A 24,046-nucleotide genomic window follows, 5' to 3' on the forward strand; every position below is an offset into this window, starting at 1 on the left:
AATTCTCGTGTGAGTTCCCAGAAACAAAACCGTGAGGACGTAGTCGAGACCCAAAGCTAATAATATCGTGCTACGATGGAGTTGAGCCCGGGATGTGTCACTAGCCCACCATATATGTATATTTTTTTTAGTTTTATATTTATAAATTCATTGAATCCAACAGCTAATATCTAATTTGATGAAATTCAACGGTAAAAAAATAATATCTAATGATCCAAATTTAAATCCAACGGCTAAATCAATTAAAAAAAAAATATTTTTATGTGCTTTATATTCTTTCATAGTGTTTCACAAGTTTCATGGTGTCAGTTAGTGATTTTTCAATATTTGTTGGAATCTAAATATTTTTAGGTTAATATATTCATAAAATTAAATTAGTATAGTTGTGAACACGGAAAATTCCTGGAAACGAAAGAGACAAGAACAACGTGCACAAACAAATATTTGTATTTGATGATTTCGGGTTACAATCTCTCTCTATTTTGATCCTCTGATTCGATCTCCGTAAGGTGTGTATTTGTGGATATGTGATTGATCCAAAGGGCCGTTAGGCTTGATCTAAGGATGAACGTTCTTCAAGGGCCGTGGACTTGATCTTGAAGGTGGATTTGAGCGGATCTTCAAAGGGGCTTTTGGGCTTGATCTTTGAAGAACAGTGATGAACGGATCTCCAAGGGCTTTTGGGCTTGATCTTGAAGAACGGTTGGACGTGTGGATTTGTTGATGTTGTTGATCCAAGGGGCCGTCGGGGCTTGATCTTAGAAGAACGAAGAACACTTTCTTCAAGGGCCGAAGGGCTTTATCTTGAAGGTGGATGATTGTTGATCCAAGGGGCCGTCGGGGCTTGATCTTGGAAGAATGATGAATGAAGAACGAAGAACACTTTCTTCAAGGGCCGTCGGGGCTTGATCTTGAAGGTGGATGATTGTTGATCCAAGGGGCCGTCGGGGCTTGATCTTGGAAGAATGATGAATGAAGAACGAAGAACGAAGAACACTTTCTTCAAGGGCCGTCGGGGCTTGATCTTGAAGGTGGATTTGATGAAGAACGAAAAGGGCTTTCTTGATCCTTCGGGATTTGCTTGAGAGCTTCGGAGTTTCAGAGCTTCAGAGCTTCAAGGTGTAATATGAATTCCTCCCCTCAAATGAATGAATTAGCCTTCTATTTATAGAAATTTCCAAGGCCTAATTTTGAATATAATATTCCAGATGAAATAAGTCGTTTCTGCCAGGTGTTGACACGTGTCCTGTTTGATGACTTTTCCAACTTATTTCGATTTTTTGTTTAGACACACACTACATGTAAAATTTATGTAATACATGAGCGTTGAAACTTTGATTTATCGGTCAACATTTATTTACCAAAATTTCGATGTCTACAATAGTCTACATAATTTTTTTTAAAAGTTACTTTAAGAAAAAAAAGCCTAAATTCATTCTTTAATAATATGGGACTACAATTTTAACCCAGAAGGGTTAGAGCAAAAAAACTATTTCTGGGCTTAAACCTAAAATTGAAAACTTAAATTTTATGGGCTAAAAATTTTAGATTTGAACTCAAGGGTTAAAACCAAAGTGAACGCCTTCATAAAAATTATATACACATCATCAAGTGGATGACATAAAACAACTATTTTTTAGCCATAAATGAATGGTGGAGTTGAAATGGAGAAATTTTTCCACATTTGTGCTAGGTGGCATTACCACCGATTAGAATTTGACAATTACAATTTTTTTAATTAACTAAAATTAGGTATTAAATTCTCACAAATAAAAAACACCATTTGACACAAGTGTCAGGATTCTCTTTATGGTGGTGATGGTTATGACGAGATGGTGACGGTTATGACAAGATGGTGACGATTAAAATATAATTTTTTAAACAAGTTAAAATGAGATCAGGTGAAGAAAAATCATTAATATAATTTTTTGTTTCAATTGATTGATTTTGATTTGTCCTTGGAATATTGTTAAAGGTACTTATCATGGTTTTCTAGGTTTAAATACATATTATTGCGTGCATTTACCAAGCACAATCTCTTGCTCTGCGGCTTGCACTCATTGTGTCAAAAGTATTTCGACCACTACCCTACTAGACGCGGTAACATCAACATCGGAGTTGAACATACCATCATCAATTAGAGGAGAACCATTTTTATTAAGTACGTTGATGTGGTGTTTTGTGTTAATAATATGTAGATAAAAATTAAATAACATTGAAATTTGAATCATTAGCATGGGCGTTAGGTGACGATATTCATGTGCTATGTAAGTTGATTGTCTATTAAAGGAGCATATTTTGAGTGGAGCAGTCCAACGATGCCATTCATGCGATTGTTATTATGAGATCTTATGCATTTGAGTATCAACTGATCCTATTTGCCTTCATCCTAATGTAATGGCCCATTTTATTGTGGGAGCAGTCACACATATGAGGTGATTAGACCATCTCAATTGAGATTTTTATTTTCTATCGGAGGACTTATTTATATTTGGACAAATTCATGAGATTCATCTATCGCACAACATGGTTATGCGACTACATATACACATAAAGAGTGCACGTACATTATTTTTTCTCAATCATGCCTGTGAACCCACCTAATCGAGAAAGAGGCTACATATTACGATTGTACACACAAAATTATGTTCTACATTTGAGATTGTCTCCTCGTTTAGATTCATCCGCCCGCACTCTAATCATATCTTAATGCAGATTTCCTTTTTATGAGAGTGGTAATCCCACCAAAACTTTTCTCTATTACAGAAGAACTTACTTGCAATTAGAATGTCACAATAAGGGTATATGTATGTTGGTTTTGTGTATTAACACATATAAACAAGTAACACACTTAACAATTACGTGATTAACTTGCAATACAGTTAAAATAGGTCATTTTCTATTCTTCAAATTAATTATACACGTGGAAAAAGCCCAAGCAAAGTAGACACCAGAAAAGAGAGGCAAAAAAGCAGAGGATCCAAAAATCAATGAGAACTGAGCACTGAAGAAACTCCAAACTAATAGCCAGAAAGAGACCTCCCACAAAAGTGCCATACGTTACTCTTCCACTCCAAAGAGAGATCTTTTAGAGTGTTTGTACACGGTGGAATACCATATGTTATTATATAATTAAAATAATATTTAAAACAAAAATAATACACAGTGTTTCGCTTCATAAATACACGGCAGGTTTGAATTTTAAACAACATTAGAACTAACAAACTCTAAATTCAACGTAGACCTAACAATGAGATAACAAACTAAAGAATTTGTATTCGAACTATAAGTCTGACTTGGCCTAATAGTTTCGCTGTTTCGGACGCACTAAAAAATTTATTTAATCGATGATACCAAACCTCGGTTAGACTGTTTCCATCTTATTTTCTCCATTTCCCATATTTTTTTTAATAAATTCCCCATTTCCTCTTTCACCGACACAACGCATGCACAGTAACATTTTCTTTATTATTATTTAATTTATAATTTTGTTTAATTTTTCTCTCTTTTAATTACTGAAGCTTCGAATCTCCCAGAGAGACTCTGACTCTTCTGTTTAATGACAATGTCGCTCAATGCTGGTGGCGATCTCCTACTCCAACTACTACTGCTACCAAATACTTCTCTCTGCTGCTTCTTCTTCCCCTGCGCCTCCATGGTGCTCCTGCACGCGCCGCACCTCACCTGAATACACTCTCTCCCTCCCTCTCTCTCTCTCTCTCTCTCTCTCTCTCTCTCTCTTTGTGCTTCCAACGCTGCAATGGCTGTTCACCCTTTTGCTAACTCGCTCTCTGTGACTCGCTGGCTCATTGAGTTCGTGCTAATCGCCTCGGCTTTGGCTGCTCTGCCTCTCGTTAGTGGCACCACTGATGCTTCTGATGGTAATTTCCCATTATTTATTTATTTATTTACAGTCATTTTCTCAGTAATTTTTTTATTAGATAAAAGTTTTGAGCTTCGATTCTGGGTTGGTTTTGCTTTACGGATTTGGTGATGGGTTTTCTAGGAAATGAGGATTTTTGGATGGAAAATGGACTTTTGACTTTGGAGTTTTTTTATTTTATTTTGTGATCTGTTGATGTTTTTTTTTTCCCTTCAAAATGAAAACTTTAGGCCTTGTTTGGCTGCTGAGAAAATTGTGGGAAATTAAAAATGCAGGTGTTTTTGCCTTTTTCCATATAATGGTGATTGGATATTGGAAAAATGAGAAATTTTACCATAACTTGCTAAATTTCAGCTCAGAGGAATTTACCTGATTGCATAGAGGAATCAAAGCTTGAAACTTTTCCCCATTTTTGAAGTTTTGGATTTATTTTACCAGATAGCAAATAAAGGCAGTCTATAAGTAGCAAAGCTTTTGTGAGAAATTGGTGTGCTTTTCTTAAAAGTGATGTTCTTTGCTTTGCAGTTCAAGCACTTCAAGTTTTGTACACCTCAGTAAACAGTCCTTCTCAGCTAACCGGTTGGACAAGTAGTGGCGGTGATCCATGTGGAGAGTCATGGAAAGGGGTAACTTGTGAGGGCTCAGCTGTTGTTGCAGTGTATGATTCTATGTTTCGAAAATGTGGTCGGTTTTGAAGTTTATTCAATTAATTGAGTTGCTTCATTGACATTGTTAATGTGTCTTGTTGTTGTTATAACAGAGAGGTTTCTGGGTTAGGTCTCAGTGGAACTATGGGATACTTGCTTTCCGATCTGCTATCGTTGAGAAAATTGTGAGAGTGCTATTGCTCTGTTTTTATTTTGATTTTGTTTAGGATTTTGCAACAAATTCTATTAGTTTCAATTGATTTGCCGAGTTATTAATGTCATGTTCTTTGTGTTCATCAGTGATTTGAGTGACAACAATTTTCATGATACAATCCCGTATCAACTACCTCCAAATCTTACAAGCCTGTAATGCCCAATCATTTATATATTCATTCTTTTGTTCTTGTACGTTGTTTTCCTTGCTACTAAGATACTCAATTGTTATTTTTTCCTTCTTGTTTTGTGTATGTATATACAGAAATCTTGCAAGGAACAACTTCACGGGAAATTTACCTTATTCTATTGCCAACATGGTTTCTCTCAGCTATTTGTAAGTTTCCTGTATTGAATTTTATGAAGTTTCATTAACTTTCTCCTGCAGTTCCGCTATACACCATGAGGCTGTTCTAATGTATTTGTAAAATCCATGTTTTTAGGAATGTTAGCCGTAACTCACTATCCCAGTCGATTGGTGACATTTTTGCTCATCTTGTGAGCCTTGCAACCTTGTAAGATACCTTACCCTAGCACTCTTTTGCATATGCATTCTGCTATCTTGATGTCGTGAATGTTTTGGCTGCATTGTTTAGAATTCCTTTTAAACTAATTCATATGGTGGGCTGCTATGCTTTTCCTTGCAGGGATCTATCTCTTAACAACTTCACCAGTGATATTCCTAGTTCCTTAAGTTCATTATCCAATCTTTCTTCCCTGTGAGTTTTTTGAAGTACTGATTTATTTTGAAACTTCTGTTTGCGAATATTCTGCTGTGTTTATTTGCACTAACTTGTAATGACATATCAATTTGTGCCAGCTATGTGCAGAATAATCAGTTGACTGGTTCTCTCAATGTTTTGACGGGTTTGCCCTTGACTACTTTGTAAGGGTGTTTTCCCTCCTTATTTTGGCGCTCAGAATTCTACTACCTAACCTTATACCTTTGTTGTGCGCATTGTTATGAGCAGAAATGTTGCGAACAACCATTTCAGCGGGTGGATACCTAGAGAGCTTAGTTCAATTCGTACTTTTATGTGAGCGCCTTCTTTACTTAATGCAGATCTGTACTTTGGTGCTTCACTTTTTCAATACATCTAATATTATTCTTAAAATTGAAATAGTTATGATGGAAATGGTTTTGATAATGGTCCTGCTCCTCCGCCACCACCATATATCCCACCTCCCCCAGGAAGAACTACTAAGAATCGCAGCCATTCTGGATCTGGAACACCCCCACGGGGATCTGATGGCCAATCACATGATTCAAAAAAAGGGCTGGCTGTCGGGGCTTTGGTAGGGATAATTCTGGGTTCTGTTGTTGTTGCTCTCATTGTCTTACTTGCTCTTGCTTTTTGCATTCGCAAAAACAAAAGGGAGGACAGGACTCCAAGAGCTTCTGGTGGAAATGTCTCTGCTCGCACAAATAATGGTATAATCGCTTTCCTCTTCTTTTCATTTTCCTTTTCCTTTTGAAGTTTGGCTTTTTAATAAACTAGAAATATGATTTGAGAGGCACGTGGGTTCTTTGAAACAAGATTCATTTTTAGTAGTGTAAATACTAGTACTTTCCCTTTTCAAATAGATGTAAAAAGGGTTAGAGCTAATTCTTACAAATATTTGTAGCGGTATGCTCTTCTGTGAGTATCCTAACCATTTCCATGCTGCATCATGCACTATTTTGCAGTAAATACTGAGATGCAAGAGCAGAGGGTAAAAAGTACGGCTGCTGTAACTGATATCAAGCCCCCACCCGCAGAAATATTGGTGGTTGATAGGTTACATAGTAAAAATGGATCGACAAAAAGGATAAAATCACCTATCACTGCTACTCCTTATACTGTTGCCTCTCTCCAAACAGCAACAAATAGCTTTAGTCAAGAATTTCTTATTGGTGAAGGTTCTCTTGGTCGTGTTTACAGAGCAGAGTTCCCTAATGGAAAGGTAAATTTGTTTACATTATTGTTGTTTTCTTCCTTTTCTTTAAAACAATAATATATCCATAATTCCATATGTACAAATTAGTGATGGTTTGCTGATTTGGTGTAATTGCAACACAAGTAAAAAAAAGCTAAAATAGGATCAAGTTTAGTTTGTTACCTGCCATATAGGCTCCACTAAATTCCGGCATCCCGAGCTTTTACTTTTCTGAGGTCATTTTCTCCTGTAGTACCAACTGTTATACTAGTGGCACATGAACTTATTTTTCTTTGTCCTTTTTCGGTAATGCAGGTAATGGCCATTAAGAAAATTGACAATGCAGCACTATCCTTGCAAGAGGAAGATAATTTCCTTGAAGCTATTTCAAATATGTCGCGCTTGAGGCATCCAAACATTGTTACATTGGCTGGATATTGTGCAGAGCATGGACAGCGTCTTCTAGTCTATGAGTATGTAGGAAATGGGAGCTTGCATGACATTCTTCATTTTGCTGAAGACGGCAGTAATACTCTGACTTGGAATGCTCGTGTTAGGGTAGCACTTGGCACTGCTCGAGCTTTAGAGTATGTTACATATTTCAACATTTAAATTAGCGTTCGTTTGTGTGTGGTGTGTGGGTTATGCGTGGGTTAAAGTTGCACGATATCTGCTCAAAAACTAAGTTATAGATTCTTCTGCCAGGTACTTGCATGAAGTTTGCTTACCTTCTGTTGTACATAGAAACTTCAAGTCAGCAAATATTTTACTTGATGAAGAGCTTAATCCCCACTTATCTGACTGTGGGTTAGCTGCTCTAACGCCAAACACAGAGCGACAGGTAAAACTGCTGAAGTTAAATTGTTCTCATAGATTGTGAGCAAATATTCAGTCCTCATGCTTTTGTTGTGTACGAGTGATCAATTCAAGTTCATGATTCACAGGTTTCAACTCAGATGGTAGGTTCATTTGGTTATAGTGCTCCCGAATTTGCCTTATCAGGAGTATACACTGTAAAAAGTGACGTCTACAGCTTTGGGGTGGTTATGCTCGAGCTGTTGACTGGTCGGAAGCCACTAGACAGGTACGCCTGGCCCACATTAATGAATTGCCTAGTTTATGTGTTCTTTTGCTCTTCCTTGAAATTTCTCGATTCTTTTTAATGTTGATTAATGGTTTCCCATTTCCCTCGAGTTCTTCTAATGTTTAGTTCAAGGTCAAGGTCAGAACAATCACTTGTGAGATGGGCTACTCCCCAACTACATGATATAGATGCCCTATCAAAAATGGTTGATCCGGCTTTAAATGGCATGTATCCGGCAAAGTCACTTTCACGTTTCGCTGACATCATTGCACTTTGTGTTCAGGTAACTTCTTTATTAATGCTAGTAGGATTTTTTTTACTGTAGTTATATAAAAAAAAAACAAGCAATCAGTTGCCCACTGCCTTTAAGAGCATCACCAACGGTTTAAAAATAAGTGGTTGTCGTAAATGTCTTAAATGCGAGATCGAGCTGCTCACACAGACGAAGATAATCGCATTTTTCTGTCTTCTCGTCATTTCTCCATGAGGAAAGTAAAAGGGTTTAGGTTCTTGGAGGGATGGGGGAACATTCAGTTCATCTCGTTTCTCATCTTTTAGAAACTAACCTATTTGCATATTGTTTTTTATGCATGTATAGCCGGAACCCGAATTTCGGCCTCCCATGTCCGAAGTTGTGCAAGCACTGGTCCGCTTAGTACAAAGAGCAAGCGTGGTCAGACGTTCAAGTGACGAATCTAGTTTCGGATTCAAGACCCCCGATCATGAAGCAATTGACATGTCGTTTTAAGTGTCCCCAGCATCCTTCTCTCTCCTTTCTCTTGCTAGGAGAGATCCTATAGCTTGTGTGAGCTGACAGATTTGATCCCAAGCCTCAGGAAGGAGACGACTCAGACAAGTGACTTTTTTTCTTGCCGAACATATGTTGAAGATATTTGCAGTTTTCCTTGTACAAATGGCGAGGCGAGGGTTGGATGAAACACATAGAAGCGGAGAAAAACATGCAGATTTGTGCTAAAATTAGATTAAAAAGATATGTAATTATGATTCATAGAGTTTATCTACACACAAAAATAAGTCTAAAATCACTGTCACTATACAAATTATGAGATTTGTGTGTTAAAAAGTTAATAACTTAAAAAATAAAATTTCTCACAAATTAAATAAAAATACGTACCATTGTGTTCCGTTGTAATAAAAAAATTTCCTTGTACTTGTAACTCAGACGAGTCCGGCAAATTCCAGTCCCAATCTCCGCCCTTCCATTTTTGGCAAACTCCGACATCTATTTTTAGCAACCTCGGACCCGAAATCGCCGCGTTTCTCCCTCAGGTCCCAGCTGCTTTGTTATGGGTCCAAATCCATGCGACCCGACGGCACACAAATCGATGTCCGTAAACATAGTTCAAATTGAAACAGACCCACCTCAGCTCAGCCCCTCGACCCCACCACCTCCTCCTCCGCTTGTCCCAACCCCACCTTGCTGCATTACCGGTCCGGCTCCTCCACTCCCTGGAGCCGCCCGTCATCCCCAACTAGCTCGCCGGGAATCTGCCTCACTGGGAATCTGCCTCACTTGGTTTTCAACCTCGGAGGCGCAGCCGTCGTATTGGGAGATGGATAGTGGGCTAAAGATGCAGAGGAGGGCCTCGACCAGGAAGGTGGCTGAGAGGGCATGGTGTAGCAAAAAGCGAGCGAAATGGTTTGTGGGGGTGATTGGATTGTTGGTTTTATTTTTCTTGATGAATTGCGTTATGCTCTTGCGGCTTCAAGATCATGGGATCCGTTCTGAATCTGGGTTTTCCGGGAATTCGTCTGTGTCTTCGGTTTCTGTCACCATTCGGGTATGTCGTTGATGCGAAAGTTTCGAAATTTTTAGCTTTCGATACAAGCGATAGTCTACTTAAAGCTAATTTGAACTGCGGGGAGGGTGATTCAAACTCGGGCGTAAGAGCACCACCGCTTGATGGGAAAGTTTTTAAATTTCTGTTTTTGATACGAGCGATACTCTACCTACGGGGAGGAGAATTCGAATTTGTGTGCTTATGCGGGAAAGTTTTTACCAGATGGTTTTAACATATTCCGTCTGTGTTTCTTACTTGGTATGTTTGCAGGAAAAATGGAGAAAAATTGGTAAAGGAAAAAAGGCACAGAAGGGTAACTATGGAAGGATGCTGGCTTTGGCTTCCCTTGCATTGGCAGAGGTACTCTCTCTCCTCTAGTTAACTGGATTCTGAGTTTAGTTTTGATGCTTTAATTAATGACATCTCGATCTAATCACTTGGTGTGGCTCGTCGGATTTATTGATATGATGCAGGGGCAGAATAAACCTGTGCCGAAAGATCTGTGGCTGGAGCCATTAGTTCCTGCTGTTTCCTGGAAACCTTGTTCGGACCAACGGAGCTGGGAACCTAATGGTAGTCCTTTATTCATGCATTTTAAATATCGCAAACAACACTCGTCCAGTTTGTAAATCATTAAGCTAGTTCTGATATCAACTTATCTGTGGTACATTATAGCGGGGAAGAATGGATATATTTTGGTCACTGCAAACGGTGGGATGAACCAGCAGCGAGTAGCTGTAAGTGGTGCTTGAGGCCCTCACTCTTTTTTTTAAAGATTACTAGTGTGCCAATTCCATGAACTTGCATTGAGTCATCATAACTTCGAAAACGTAAATATAGGATATGGTTCTATGGGCCCTCATTTTCTGCGATATCAATTTTTTTTACCTAATAGTTATTTCTTTGGCTACAGGTTTGCAATGCTGTCGCTGTTGCACGACTACTCAATTCAACCCTGGCTGTTCCCAAATTTTTGTAGAGCAGTATATGGAGATGTGAGGTGACTTATTTTCCTTTTTCTACTCAAGCATTTTCCTTTGTTTCTTGTGCTATACGGCTGATGTCATTTAGCTTCGGGATTCAAAACTCAAATGGGGTTCGATGGTTGTTGGGGTGATTCTAATAATTGTTTCACTGTTCATATTTCTGTTGATCACGGTCAAAATGGTAATATTTGTGGGTGCTTTCTTCATATACTGCTCATGTTCTGATTGTAGTAGCTTCGTGTATCCTATATCTCATATTTTTTGCCTTTGAAATAATGATAACTAATTGTACGATTTCATAGTCAGGTTGGCGATATCTATCAGTAGGAGCATTTTATTAACTACTTGACTCCTGATATTCGGATAGTGAAGGAACTTCCAAAGGAGCTACAGTCATTAGATTTGGAAGCAATTGGTAGTGTTGTAAGTCCCTCAGTGACATTAAGTATTCATAACCATCAAAGTGTTTTCTCTCACGATGAGTCTGTTCCGAATTCTTGTTATAATTTTTCCAGGTGACAGATGTAGACATCCCCAAAGAGGCAAAGCCAAGTTTTTACTTGAAACGCATCATCCCCATTCTACTTAAGAACGGAATTGTACATTTTCTTGGATTCGGGCATCGCTTGCCATTTGATCCCATACCATTTCAATTGCGGGTAGACAATAAGCTCTGGCACCCTTTAATCATTTATTTCTACGGAATTTTTTATTGGATTGCGATCAATCTTCCTCACATAGTTTCACTTAGTTGCTTGCTTGCTTGCCTACCACTTTTCATGTCCACTCTTCCTAATTGGGGAACTTCATCTAGAGACTTCGATGCAGATGTAATTTTCACGCCCTTCAATTTGTCCCCAAGATACAAGAAGTTGGTGCTTTACTTCTTCAAAGATTGCGCCTAAACAAAAGTCACCCTGGACAGCTTGATCGCTTTTTTGTTGGGTCATATGCAGAACCAGTCAAGAAACAAAACAAAAGCCGTGCTAAGAAAGCTTCCAGATATCTAGCTTTGCACCTGAGGTTTGAAATTGACATGGTAGCTCATTCTTTATGTGAGTTTGGTGGAGGTGATGAAGAGAGAAAAGAGTTGGAAGCATATCGTGAAATCCACTTCCCCACACTGACACTTCTTAGGAAGACTAAAACGTATGCAGTATATAATTTTATTGGTGTGTTTTTGTTTTGATAGTTCATGATACTAATGGTAGATTGAGAAAATATTTGCTTTAAGGGTTTCTGTTCTTTCACTTGGCACTTTCTAAATGTTTTTGAGTTTGACCGTCTTATTGAAATTTTTCACTTGTTCCAGGCTGCCTACTCCTGCAGAGCTCAGGGAAGAAGGCTTCTGTCCCTGAACACCTGAAGAAGCAGTACTAATGCTTGCTGCTCTTGGTTTCAACCGGAACACACGTATATTTGTGGCAGGTTCACAAATATATGGAGGTAGATCAAGCATGATTGCTTTGACTAGCTTGTATCCGGAATTAGTGACTAAAGAAAATTTGCTCACACCGACTGAACTCGAACCTTACATGAATTTTTCATCACAGGTAATGAGATGCTGTAAATATTTAAGATGATTCTTACATTTCAGTTGTACTGCCGCTTTTACATGCCTAAGTTCCTTCTATAGTTAGCAGCACTGGACTTCATAGGCTGCACTGCTGCCGATGCATTTGCCATGACCGATTCAGGAAGTCAGTTGTCATCCTTGGTATCCGGTTTTCGAATATACTATGGTGGAGGAAAAATGCCAACAATACGGCCAAACAAACGCAGGCTTTCAAGCATCTTTATGAACAACTCCACTATTGAATGGCGTGTGTTCGAGCAGAGAATTCGAAAAGCAGTTAGACAAACTAAACACATCCAGCCAAGGCCGAAGGCAAGGAGTATGTATAGGTATCCACGGTGTGACGAGTGTATGTGCAACATGACAATATCCTCCTGACATTTGCTTCCTAGATTTGTGTCATGTTTTTTCTGACAGCTTGCCGTATCCGCATATCTGACTAATCCGGAAGGGTACGTTTGATCTCCGCTCCAATCCGACCAGGACAACCCACCAGAGGTGGCCACATACGAGCGTCCCCCATATGGTTAATTCAATTGTAATATGTAAATTCACATGATTTGTATAAAACCATTGATCCAATCATAATTTAATCATTCAAATTCCATTCATCAGAGTTGTGAAAGCTAAAGCTTCTCATCATTTTGATATCGAAACCGGAAAAACCGATAAGGGCATCCGGACAATATGATTTAAACTTCCAGTAAGAACAATTTCACCAAATGTAAAATCATCCATCGCTTGGGTCACTTTAACTTGTACATCCATTTCTTGGATGCCTTGTGGAGCAATTCTAAACCAAGTTGGACACAGATCCACTATTGTCCCATTAGGTGACACCGCAGAGGAAACAAAAGTCTCCGGCTTGCTCCCCACGTTATTGAAAATCCGTCGGATGATTTGAGACCCCTCAATGCCGATATTGTTATCGAAGGAAGGTTCAAATTGGCCGGATGGTCAAGTGTGTAGTTGCGCAGTTGTCCGGTTGCATTTCTAATTGTAGCTGGACTTTTGATTTCAGGCAATGAGCACAAGAAGCTGATATAATCTTCATATCCAGAAGGTAAGACTAGGCCGGGATCCATGGCTCGACTTGGACTGACGAATCCAGCTCCTAAATCAAAATGGCTGGACGGATATGTACTGCCTATGCCGGATCCTTCTGCCATTTCAAGTTCTCCGTTGTTGTCATACTTTGTGGCAGTGGTGGAAATTGCAGACGCGATCATGGATGGAATCCATGAAGGATTGTACTGCTTGATGAGTGCTGCTATTCCCACTACTTGAGGTGTTGCCATGCTTGTACCAGATTGTGGTGCAAAATTGTAGCCTAAAGAACAGAAGCACGAAGTGTGTTTTAATTCTTTGCTTGTATATCAAGTTATAACCTGAACAGTACAAAAAGATTGTTGCAGGCTTGCAACTTCTTCTCACCTGTTAAAGCGGGCTCTGAGGCGCTAAAGGGACTCCAAGCTGCCCAAATTTGGTGCCCTGGGGCAAGAATATCCGGCTTTAGTACATCACAAGGAGTCCTGGAGGTGTTTGTGAAATCTGGTCCCCTGGAAGAGAATCTGCTTACAACGGGCGCTTGTCCCATGAAAGAAGCAACTCTTCCTTCTCCAATAGCTGCTTTTGCTGCAAATCGAGTATCAAATCCTTTCTCCTCGTGTGTTTCTTGTTCATAATATTGTAATATAACCTAAATTTATTATCAGTTATTGTAAGATTGTTGTGGTAATTCTGGATAGGCCAAGGTTACGGAAAATCAGATATATTTTAAACATTTATACCTGGGAATTGGTTAAATTGGGGACCAAAATGCCAGGAACAACAAAAGGAATAGGTTCTGCAATGAAATCACCGCAGGCTGGATTTGCAACAAGGATAAAACCCATAAACCCTAGACCTTTTGCCGTGTTGATGATGGCAGTGAGGCTGGATGTTCCGTTGTAGAATCCCGCTGAGAAGGTGCAAATGACGATGCTACCTTGCACTACATTGTGATCCAATGCTTCAGGATATTGGCACTCCTCGACATAAGGCGGAGTCCTTGGGAACGTCCCATCTGCCTTCACTGCATCCCTTGCCAAATCCAACTTATGCAAAAGTAAACCATATCCAAAAGTCGGTCCTGAAAACGATAAAGATAATCAATTCATGAAAAAATTATGGATGAAGTTGAACGAGGTCTAGTTAAAATGTTGTTGAAGTTAATATATTAGTACATGATAATCCCACACCTTCGATTTTTGTGCCATTTCCGAGAAGAATAGAACTGGGGTAATTTCTATCAGTGCCAGATGAAGCGACAGCTACAGCCCAAGGACTGTAAGAGACTACGCTCGAAGGACCTGGCCCTTGATTGCCTGCTGCTTGCAACATAAAAACCCCAGCTCTTCGAGCAGATAACATGGCAATATCATACGTGCTTAAGAAGGTAACAGTATCTTCTGGAGGTTCATCTGGTCCTACAGAAAGTGTTAGGATGTCCACTCCATCTAGAATTGCCTGATGTAATAGAAAGTTGTTCTACTTGTTAGGGAACTAGCCACTAAGTTTTGTACTATTTCGGTTAGAAACTTGGATGCCAAGTAAACTTGGAAAACCTGTCAAATTAAAGATCTTACGTGATCAATTGCTGAAACTACATCTGTTAAAGTTCCCACTGTAGGATACACAGCTTTATATACAGCAATTCTGTTATGAAAAGCAAAAATCACAATCAAAAGAAGCCAGAAATGTGAGAATTCTGGAATCTTGACACTGCTGCAATGTAAGCAATAGACAAAGTGTACCGCGCCCGTGGAGCCATCCCACTTGCTTCTCCATAGTAGTAACCATTTACAACCACTGGAACTCCAGCATTACCCGCAGCCGTTGATGCCACGTGACTTCCATGACCAACTGCATAAAAGGGTGAAAGAAAATCCACTGTAGAGTTAAGAGTGGCAGCAGCTTCAGCCCCAGCTGAGAAGAACTTTGCCGAGACTATTTTCCCATTGCATGAACTGGCTGGGAATCGAGGACCCGTTTCGCAAGCGTCTGAAAAATGAGAAATGTTTGAGGTGAAACGGTGCAGGGGATCATAAGCAAAACTGGGGTGTGTGGGATTGATGCCTGAATCCACAAAACCAATCACAATTCCTTCGCCGGTGCCACGATCATCTCCTCCCTCCAGTGTCCATGCTCCTTGGGGTAGTCCAAGGAATTCAGGACAGTACGTTGCCATCAACCTTGCTCCTCTGTCTCTCTCAACCAACTTCACTCCTGCCGCATCTTTGAGCTTCTCAGCCTGTAATGTTCACCGTCAAATATATAGGTAAATGATAAACCTATATCCAACAAGTATCGGACTGCATTTTTATATACAAGCAATATTTTACTTCAAACCAATCTAAATTACGGGGAGTGAGACTCAATCTTAGTGAATAGGGGGAGCACATATGCTCCAACCAATGTGGCTACGCCTAAATCCGCATATTGGACTGAAATTGTAAATTGAAATTTACTGGACCTTGGCCAAAAACAATTCTGAGGACCAAAATCCAAATTTCTCATAATCATGTGAAGTGTGCTTCTCCTTTGCACCCAAGTTCAACATCTCCCGCCCAATTATTTAAATAAGATTACTATATCGCTCGAATAAAAAATATACACAGTGTCAGAGGACCTGGGAAGGGATGGTATGGACAGCAAAGCCATTTACAATGTGTTCAAAGCTGTAAAGCTTGCTGTAGCTTCCAGTCTCTAAAGCACTTTGTAGAAGTTGGTCATGAGAATCCACCAATCGCTTTGCATGGGCCTTGAAAACTTCACAAACCATATCCATAAGCATCAAACCATAGATAATTAAGATCATAATCAGCAATTATCATTATAAACACACACGTATATAAAGAATCTCTGTGCAGGACATCCTATCTTTTTTTTTTAAAATATGACGTTCTGCACAGAATATCTCTTTCTCAAGATATCACGTCTTCAAGAAAGACAAAATATCATGCACAGAGCGGGGCTGTATATACATGAAAACTGGATTAGACAAGTTTTGTGTTCCCCATACCACCTGTTTAGACCAAGACGCCTTCCGTCTTCACGATATGATATTCGAGAACCTCCATGGAATGCAACCGGGTCTCCTTCCATCAAAAAACTATGTACAAGGCTCGCTCTTCCGCAAAACTAATGAACGCGACAGAAACAATAAGCGCAAAGACAAATATTGGACGCATTAGACTGGCCTTTCCTGCCATGGTTGCATCTCAGACTGACAAATATGTTGGGGATTATGATATTAATTTGTTCGGTTTAACGCTAATTATGTGCTGCTAAATGGTTTCGATATATAGGAGTCTGCAGTTCATGAATTATGGACACAAATTTACTTGTAAGCTTCACAGATTTAAAACATGAAGTTGCCATATCTATCATGCAAACAATCAATGGTTAACTGCACTAATAATGTGAATAGAGCTTTCTTGAGTTCGCTGTTTTTTGGTGCCGAGAGACGGGGTGGACGGGTAAAAGCAAGAGCAAGAGCTAACTTCTGGTTCACTATGAACAGAATCTAGGAGCTTTAGTAGCACCCATTTGGAATAGGGTGCGCGACGGTATGAATCTGTTTCTCTTGATCACCTGGTGGCTAAAAATTCAGTCACACACTGGTGGCGACGGTGTGAATCTGTTTCTCTTCATCACCTGGTGGCTAAAAATTCAGTCACACACCGGCGACCACGCGTTCTCCGGTCACTTGGTGACAGGAGAGCATTTTTACAAACTGTATATCATGGAAACCATCTACCGAAGTTCGAAAAGCAGCCATCAGACCAGACACTAACATTTTACTGTGCATTATTATCTGCAGATATTTTCAGCTGCCGTGGAGCACTACAAACTCCTACAACTTAAACATACAAAAAGTTATCCGATCACAACGTTGACAGATTCATAGGTTAATAACAAAAAGTACGAAGCAACAATTTTTGGACGCAACAGATTCATCGGTTGTCGAGATAGAGAACAAGGTTTGAACTGAATTCTGTTTAGTTACAATTGCATGACCAATTTCCTGAAAATGAAGCTGGTGCACACGGCCTAAATCAAACTACGGTCATGATATGTAACCAAAAGCTAAGGGCCTGATATCCTACTGTACAGCCCACACGGCAGACATCAAAAGAGTTGATAACATCTCGGCTCTAGCAAACCGATGCTTGCGAAGGATGTCATTTCTTACGGCGCTTGGGCTCGAGCTGCAAAAGGTCATGAATTCTGATTAGAAATTTGATCGGAATAGATTTAACTATTAACATAATTTGATATATAGTGTAGGATGAATAAAACACCGGTGAATAACAAGGAGAAATGACAATACATTTCCATGAACAAAGCACCATTGATCATAAAATATACAGTGAACATGTGAAACTATTATTAATATATGATTCAGTCTTGTCTATAATTATCTAAAACTCCGTTATAAAATATCGCACCTTCGCGACAGCTGCTGGAACTGCATTCTGGGGCTTTTTCCCGTCCCCTTCAGCTGAACACTCGGAACACAAAAAGCTTTCCAATTTTTTTGCTTCCACAATAGTCATGGCCACACAAGCAGGATGGTACCTACAAGTTCGATAGTAAAATAAATCCGTGTATGTATCAGGATAAATCCATGTATGCAACAGCAACCAAAAGTTCATCTGAAAAAGATCAAATATTAAACTACCAGAGTACTAAGACCATCATGAATTCAGGAACCAGTTCTCAAGCATGAATGTGAACAATAAACTTCTAGCTAAACAAACATATGAATTCGACCCAAAAAATTAAAAAAACACACATGAAAATCAATCTTCATACGGTACAAATTTCGAGTTGGTTAAGGCAAATTGCAGTGATAACTCACATAAGTATATAACTTAAAGCCGCCGGGAGGGAGAAGAAAACATTAGCAAAATGATCATTCAATCCAAACTTTTACGCTGTTTGCACATATGCCAACTGGCGTTTGAGACTGCAACTTGGGGATCCGGCCTCTTAAATGTTTCCCTTTCTCCCTCTCTTTTGGGCACAAATTTTAATCAATATTCGAAGCACATTCTGTCAACAAATCCCATCTCCGAAACGCTAATATAGTACGAAGGAAAAATGAAGTTACCAGTCCTTACACCCCTCACATTGTACCATGAGGTCATCCGGGTTATACGGCATCTCACACTTGCAATACCTTCAAAACACACAAAACCAAATCCATCAAATCCCACCCATAAATACTACATTTCCACCAAATCCCAACCTACGAACTACATTTCAACTAAAACCGAAAACAAACACAGATTACACTCACACAGCAACTCGGTCGGGGGAGAACGCTCCAGTAGCAGCTTTGTACTCAAATCTACAGTAGTAATCTTCAGCTCCAACATTCTCCAGCTTAGTGTAGTTCTTGAAGGAGTGCACTGTACACTTGCCTTCAATGGTGTGAGCGCTCTGCACATCATAGTGGTCGGACAAGAACAACTCTTTGGCTCCATGGAACTGCCTCCGCCCTCCAATCGACTCCTCCGGCCTGTAATACCACCTCACTCTCACTTTCATGCCGCCTCGACTTTCACCTTCGATCTTCTCGATGCGCGCCACGTACGGCGGCTTTCCGGTGTCCGACGGGCGCATCAGGACGGTATCCCCAGCTGCAAAATCACCAAACTTCCTCAACGCATTTAGCGTTCCAGCAAAAATCGAACAACCCAAAAATTATTTTTTCGAAATTTTTCGAAAATTAACAAAAAGTTTTGATTTTTGTTACCTCTGACGATTTTGTTGGTGCCCCTGATAGTGTAAGAGTCCGCGTCCTTTGACTCCTTTTTTCCTGGTCTGGTTCTGGCCATGTGGGTCTTTTCTGGGAAGTTCTGGTGGTGGAAAATGTGGGAACTTTGAATCAATTTCAATGGCGGAAACTGGTTTGATTTCAAAGCCCTATAATTTTGAACATTTGCGAGGGAGAATTCAGACCGGAAAACCCTAGAGTCTAGACCCTTCTTCTCATGGAGACTAGAGAGAGAGAGAGAGAGAGAGCACAGAAGCGAGTGCGACGCTTGACCTTTATGGGGTCCCATAATTCCCGTCTTAAATTTTGGCGTTAAATGTTTGTTCCTTTGCACGCCTCTCCAATAATTTTTATTTTGTTCTTTTGTGATTAGTAACTTTGTTTTTCATATGTGATTCAAATTTTTGGTCCGTGTAAAAACAAGATTTTGATGATGCAACGAGGAGGGCGCCTGAGGGTTTAGTTTTAGAGGGATCGATCGGTTGGGTTTGGCTCTTTGTTTGTTTGTTGTTGTTGGAGGGAGGGTTTGGCTTTTCAAGCAGCCGAAAGCACGACACAACTTACCTAACCTATGTTTGAAAATATCGGAAATTTGAGCTTAAGTTCTTAATAAATGATAACATGTGTCACAATAACAGTGGTTAAAATTCTTATCGTAAATTTGAGATTAGATTTTTTTTATCAGAGATTTTCTTAATCCACACACAATAATCTTATAAAAACTCAACTGTTGTCATCTCTCACAAAAGCTGTAATGTATAAGTAAGTCATGTTTCTTTTTTTTTTTTTTTTTTTTTTTAAAATCGATTTCACGAAGCTTTTACAAAAATTCACTTCTACAATCATACCCTATTTTTCGAGTTATTGTCACCGCACGGCATTTATTGAGAGTTGATCCTTTCCAGACCTCACTGTCCGAAGCCTAAAAACCAACAACCATTCAAGAGAGAGTGATTCGAGCATTTGAGTATGTATGAAGTGAGCCAGCAAAATGAGTTAATAGAAGCCGTATTTAATTTGAGTGGTCCAAATTTACTCGTTCTTAGGCTCCAGACAATCCAAACGAGAAATCCAACTCATTTACTAAAATTGGACACATTTTCTAAAATGACTGCGACCCCATAATGTAACATTACCTTCATAACAGCAAAGGTGCACAACATTTTAACAGCTATGGAATGAATGAATGTCCTCTAAACCTCACTTCATATCCAACACAAAATTTTGCGGTGAAGTTAACCTAAGACATAGAATTCAACGTATCAATCACTTAATTTGATCTGCATACTGTACGAAAATCAACACATTATTTTTCGGCTAAAACTTTTGGCGTTCTTTTAGCCCCTTCAAAAAACAAAAGCCGGTACCTATATGAGCTACAAGTAATGAAGTGGAGCAGACGATTAGATACTACGTCAACGGTTGATTGGAGTGTGCATCCGCTTGACAATTTCATTTACAGCTGCTCGGGTCATCACCAGTGTGTCATGCTGCAGGATGCTGTAGACGTTCAAACCCTGCAAAAAGTGAGAAACACACATGAGTACTGAGTTCAAACCGAACTTATATGGCAGCTGGTTTCATGTATCTACAAATCTTGAGAATGTTGTTTCTGTTGTTTGCTTCTAGTTCTCATGAATCAAACATCTTCGACAATGTAAATGTTTGTTAATAATTTCTATCTAAGCCATTGCTAATAATATAAGAAGCCCACTAATTTGTAGAACAAAGTGTCTATGTGGAATGGCATCTCAGGCTGCATTAAGGATCAGAAAGAGCAACTCACTACTGCGGGCAGCACGTTCACATAATGCAAATTTTGTGTAGCCAACTTGAGCTTTTCGGGTAACATTTGTTTACCATCCTCTGTTTTAGTACCATCCACCAGCAAAAATTTCTTGGAGCCCTCCATTTGCTGGACGTAGTTTACAATATTCTTGGTTTTATGCGTGGGGACCTCAAAATCTTCAAAAACCAGAAGCTGTAGTTTCATACAGTTTCACTTGTTAAGTTCCACCAGACAAAACTTTAATTAAAATAATTCGGCCACACAGCACAACAAAGCAAGGGGAGAGAGAGAGAGAGAGAGAGAGAGAGAGAGAGAGAGAGAGAGAGAGAGAGAGAGAGTTGCCTTTCCCTCTGCTGCTCGAGCTGTCAGAGCAATCTTTAGTCCTAGACGCCGAACCTTCTTATTCAGCTTAATTTCATGGCTTCGCGGCTTAGGACCATGCATTGTGCATCCTCCTCTGAACTGTTAACACCCATTAAGTCCATTAGCAAAACCACCTTCAAGGCAGAGTTAGAATGAAAATCAGGAAACATGCTAATTCAAAAGCATGATATATCAGTACCTGGGGACCACGCAATGTTCCGTGCCTTGCTCGACCAGTACCCTTCTGATTCCATGGCTTTCTCCCAGTCCCACTAACCTCACTAATAGTTTTTGTTGAATGTGTTCCCTGTAGACCAATCAACAAGCATAACCTTTTATCTCATCTTCCTCACATTCACTTTTGTATAGTCTTGCCAGTGGTTCATCATGAATGCTTCCACGGTATGAAAAATCTAAACTTGGACGACAATAATTTCTAAACTTATGACAACACAGTTGAACCCCCCTCCTCTCTCCCCCCCCCCCCCCCCCCCCCTTTTTTAATCCATTTCTCTATATGAAAGCCTGTGCAATTCCTAGTGGCACAGCAGCTAGAATATCCTCTTTCTTCATCAAAAATAAAAAATATTACGGCATAGGTTAAATAATGAAAATTTGATGTATTTGAGGTACCAATGCGTAAGTATATACATAGATAAGTAAATACCTGTTGTCGTTTTGCTAGCTGCCATAGTACAACCCGATGAATAATATCCTTCCTAATAGGTACATCGAAAACATCACCAGCCAAAACTGTGAAGCCTTTATCTTCATAATGAAAATTTGTCACTGGAATCACAAGGTCCTGACCGAGCCCTATATTACAGTACACAGAATCAGTAAAACAGTTCTACAGTACATGTCCAGTTTTGATAAGTAACATTAATAAACCATACCTACATCTACACGTAAACCAGGAAAAGTAATATGTAAGTGTTACAACAAACTAACAGTTTCTGCATGCACTGCAAGAATATGCCTACATAAATGTATCTCACTTAGCATAAAAGACAAACGAAAAAAACTTTCAAACTATAGGATTGTTCTTGATTTTCACAGAATCATCCACATGTAGATGAGATAGAATTCATTACAGCTATGCTAAAAGTACGATAGATGTCCAAACTGATTTTTACCAAGTGATAAAGATGCAATGTTAGTTTAAATATATGTGTGTGCGTGTGTGTATTTTTTATATTCATAGCAGAGATCGGGGACAACACATTTGAACTTATGCCAATAGGTGGAGAAAGAATTCAGCTCAAACCTACAGTGTAACAGTTAATGCACACGTTTCAATACTTATAATGCTTTTTATAGGTAACATAAATCTCAACACATGCAAAGTTTTGAGCTTTCCTCGTACCTATAGAACGCTCTGATGCAACCACAGGCTTTGCAGACAATAAATTAGAGGGAAAGGCACCTCCACTTGATTCGGGAGTCGGGTTGGAGGTTGAAAGCCTTCGATTTGCTAGAAAAAATGATCCAGGCTATAAAGAGATACAACAAAATATGAGTTAATTACTTAGTTGTCACATATTAAGAAAGCAAAAACTCCAACAAATCAGCTTATTGAATATATGAAAAATATGATATAGTTTAACTTTCACTATATTCTTTTCTTTTTCCAATATAAAATCTAAATATAATTATGCAAAGAATACCTTGAAAACAGCTGACAACTCTCCAGAAAGTAAGGTATCCCCGGGAACATGGCCGCAAAAATCTGTTCAAGGGCCAAAATAAAGGTTGGACAAAATAATAATGCTTTCAATTCCTTCCATGGAAGTCAATAACAAACAGCTTACGAAAGACATGCACACGCCCTTACCGAAAGTAGCACGAAATGATGATGGATATAAATTACTTGAAGAATCACAGCGGCCTGATGCCAATACAGAACCAAATGAACGCAAAAGCCTTCTGGATACCAACAAAGCCATACCGACTTATATTCAACTGGTTATCTACATCCACAAATCAGCTTTCTCAGTCTTCTTACTACAAAATACACCACTTGGGACCTTCAATTGATGTTTACACTTTACACCAACATGAATTCATCACAGAACTTACTTCGCCGTCGAACTCGGTCTCTCGTTCTCAAATGCACGAATGTGATACTACAGTGTTTCACACTATCACATAATACAGACTATCATTACAAACCATTTTTTTCTTGGGAACTTTAACGAAAAGCTTCCAGTAATATTCACTTTAACAAAAAACCACATTTTTACACTAAAAAGTCAATCCTGATACTATTTACTTTGCCCTTTATTTTATTCTTATCGTTGAAATTCAAAATTTTCAAGTTCTTTTCATTAGTTTTCCTTTTTTTCTTTCCATTTTTATTCGAATGCTTTCGAGGTGTTCGATAAAATGCCCAAAACAAAAAGATAACTTTAGCAGCTGAGGAAAGAGTGACGAACACTAACCTAAATTGTCCAAACAAACCTTCATCTAAACACAGAATTGAAAACGCATAATAATCAAAAGTGCCCAAAAAACAAAGCGAAGACGAAGAAGAAAGAAGTACCCAATTCGGAAATGCGGTAGGCCGTTGATCCTCCAAACGGAGAGTGCTCTCGTCGTGGAAGGAGGGCGAATGAGAGAGAGAGAGAAAGGTGGCCGGAGGCAGGTCTGGTGCTGCTGCAAGATGTAGACGAAAAACCCCCAATTTCCTAAACCCCAAATTCTGTGTGTTCGGATTGACAAGCGACCAAATATGGGTTGGGCTTATTATTATTATTACGCACGTTTGTTATGGGCTTATAGTTTATGAAGCCCAAGTACTCTTTCCTGGAGGCTGGACTGCGGGATTTTATTTTTTATATTTTTAGGTAAGTAATTTTCCACACTTCCATAATTCGACAATTAAAAACTACTTTCACACGTAAACACGTTTATTTAAAATTCAAGTGTTGTTGTCATTTAGTATTACGGTTTAGTAGTAA

The 24,046-nt window shown here is 39.2% G+C and overlaps 3 protein-coding genes and 2 pseudogenes across 8 annotated transcripts; 2 read left to right on the top strand and 3 right to left on the bottom strand.

Moving 5' to 3' along the window:
- The first annotated feature begins 3,366 nt into the window (after nt 1-3,366).
- LOC103419602 (protein STRUBBELIG-RECEPTOR FAMILY 8-like) lies at nt 3,367-8,805 on the top strand. Its single transcript, XM_008357702.4, has 16 exons — nt 3,367-3,881; nt 4,409-4,541; nt 4,644-4,715; nt 4,831-4,896; nt 5,009-5,080; nt 5,187-5,258; nt 5,391-5,462; nt 5,564-5,629; nt 5,715-5,780; nt 5,868-6,175; nt 6,431-6,687; nt 6,976-7,247; nt 7,366-7,501; nt 7,605-7,744; nt 7,871-8,027; nt 8,343-8,805. Exons 1-16 carry the CDS (start codon nt 3,761-3,763, stop codon nt 8,490-8,492), a joined length of 2,160 nt encoding a protein of 719 aa, XP_008355924.2. The 5' UTR covers nt 3,367-3,760; the 3' UTR covers nt 8,493-8,805.
- Nucleotides 8,806-8,907: 102 nt separating this feature from the next.
- Nucleotides 8,908-12,719, top strand: LOC103408763 (O-fucosyltransferase 2-like; annotated as a pseudogene). Its single transcript, XR_011580907.1, has 11 exons — nt 8,908-9,546; nt 9,817-9,906; nt 10,020-10,119; nt 10,222-10,283; nt 10,460-10,541; nt 10,764-10,770; nt 10,835-10,955; nt 11,048-11,191; nt 11,347-11,681; nt 11,845-12,085; nt 12,169-12,719. The product of XR_011580907.1 is annotated as an O-fucosyltransferase 2-like (transcript).
- A 28-nt stretch (nt 12,720-12,747) lies between these two features.
- Nucleotides 12,748-16,361, bottom strand: LOC103434580 (subtilisin-like protease SBT2.4; annotated as a pseudogene).
- A 726-nt stretch (nt 16,362-17,087) lies between these two features.
- On the bottom strand, nt 17,088-19,410 carry LOC103434475 (chromatin remodeling protein EBS). Its single transcript, XM_008372833.4, has 5 exons — nt 18,914-19,410; nt 18,455-18,797; nt 18,266-18,334; nt 17,601-17,730; nt 17,088-17,360 (listed from the first exon to the last, which is right to left on the bottom strand). Exons 1-5 carry the CDS (start codon nt 19,221-19,223, stop codon nt 17,334-17,336), a joined length of 879 nt encoding a protein of 292 aa, XP_008371055.3. The 5' UTR covers nt 19,224-19,410; the 3' UTR covers nt 17,088-17,333.
- A 622-nt stretch (nt 19,411-20,032) lies between these two features.
- LOC103434474 (uncharacterized) lies at nt 20,033-23,809 on the bottom strand. 5 transcript variants are annotated; one of them, XM_070821586.1, is made up of 11 exons: nt 23,629-23,789; nt 23,166-23,227; nt 22,921-23,056; nt 22,754-22,815; nt 22,453-22,579; nt 21,754-21,902; nt 21,286-21,393; nt 21,066-21,185; nt 20,721-20,915; nt 20,302-20,451; nt 20,033-20,174 (listed from the first exon to the last, which is right to left on the bottom strand). In XM_070821586.1, exons 3-10 carry the CDS (start codon nt 23,030-23,032, stop codon nt 20,350-20,352), a joined length of 975 nt encoding a protein of 324 aa, XP_070677687.1. In that variant the 5' UTR covers nt 23,033-23,056; nt 23,166-23,227; nt 23,629-23,789; the 3' UTR covers nt 20,033-20,174; nt 20,302-20,349. The 5 variants fall into 5 exon arrangements, with proteins under 5 accessions (XP_070677687.1, XP_028959174.1, XP_070677686.1 ...); XM_029103341.2 differs by lacking the exon at nt 23,166-23,227 and having other exon boundaries at nt 23,629-23,805; XM_070821585.1 differs by having other exon boundaries at nt 20,057-20,451; nt 22,921-23,090.
- Between the last annotated feature and the right edge of the window lie 237 nt (nt 23,810-24,046).

This window comes from Malus domestica, chromosome 05, assembly GCF_042453785.1.
Source record: "Malus domestica chromosome 05, GDT2T_hap1".
NCBI lineage: Eukaryota > Viridiplantae > Streptophyta > Magnoliopsida > Rosales > Rosaceae > Malus > Malus domestica.

What these genes read in the sequence shown, in the direction of transcription:
- LOC103434475 (XM_008372833.4), bottom strand. Translation starts at nt 19,223, where the DNA reads ATGGGACCCCATAAAGGTCAAGCGTCGCACTCGCTTCTGTGCTCTCTC. An exon ending in TCCCCCGACCGAGTTGCTGT is followed by an intron (nt 18,335 to 18,454) that starts GTGAGTGTAATC and finishes TGTGTTTTGAAG; the next exon opens with GTATTGCAAGTGTGAGATGC. An exon ending in TTCCAGCAGCTGTCGCGAAG is followed by an intron (nt 17,361 to 17,600) that starts GTGCGATATTTT and finishes GACCTTTTGCAG; the next exon opens with CTCGAGCCCAAGCGCCGTAA.
- LOC103434474 (XM_029103341.2), bottom strand. Translation starts at nt 23,032, where the DNA reads ATGGCTTTGTTGGTATCCAGAAGGCTTTTGCGTTCATTTGGTTCTGTA. An exon ending in TGCATCAGAGCGTTCTATAG is followed by an intron (nt 21,903 to 22,452) that starts GTACGAGGAAAG and finishes ACTGTAATATAG; the next exon opens with GGCTCGGTCAGGACCTTGTG. An exon ending in GAACATTGCGTGGTCCCCAG is followed by an intron (nt 21,186 to 21,285) that starts GTACTGATATAT and finishes GGGTGTTAACAG; the next exon opens with TTCAGAGGAGGATGCACAAT.
- LOC103419602 (XM_008357702.4), top strand. Translation starts at nt 3,761, where the DNA reads ATGGCTGTTCACCCTTTTGCTAACTCGCTCTCTGTGACTCGCTGGCTC. An exon ending in GGCTCAGCTGTTGTTGCAGT is followed by an intron (nt 4,542 to 4,643) that starts GTATGATTCTAT and finishes TTGTTATAACAG; the next exon opens with AGAGGTTTCTGGGTTAGGTC. An exon ending in CAGAGTTCCCTAATGGAAAG is followed by an intron (nt 6,688 to 6,975) that starts GTAAATTTGTTT and finishes TCGGTAATGCAG; the next exon opens with GTAATGGCCATTAAGAAAAT.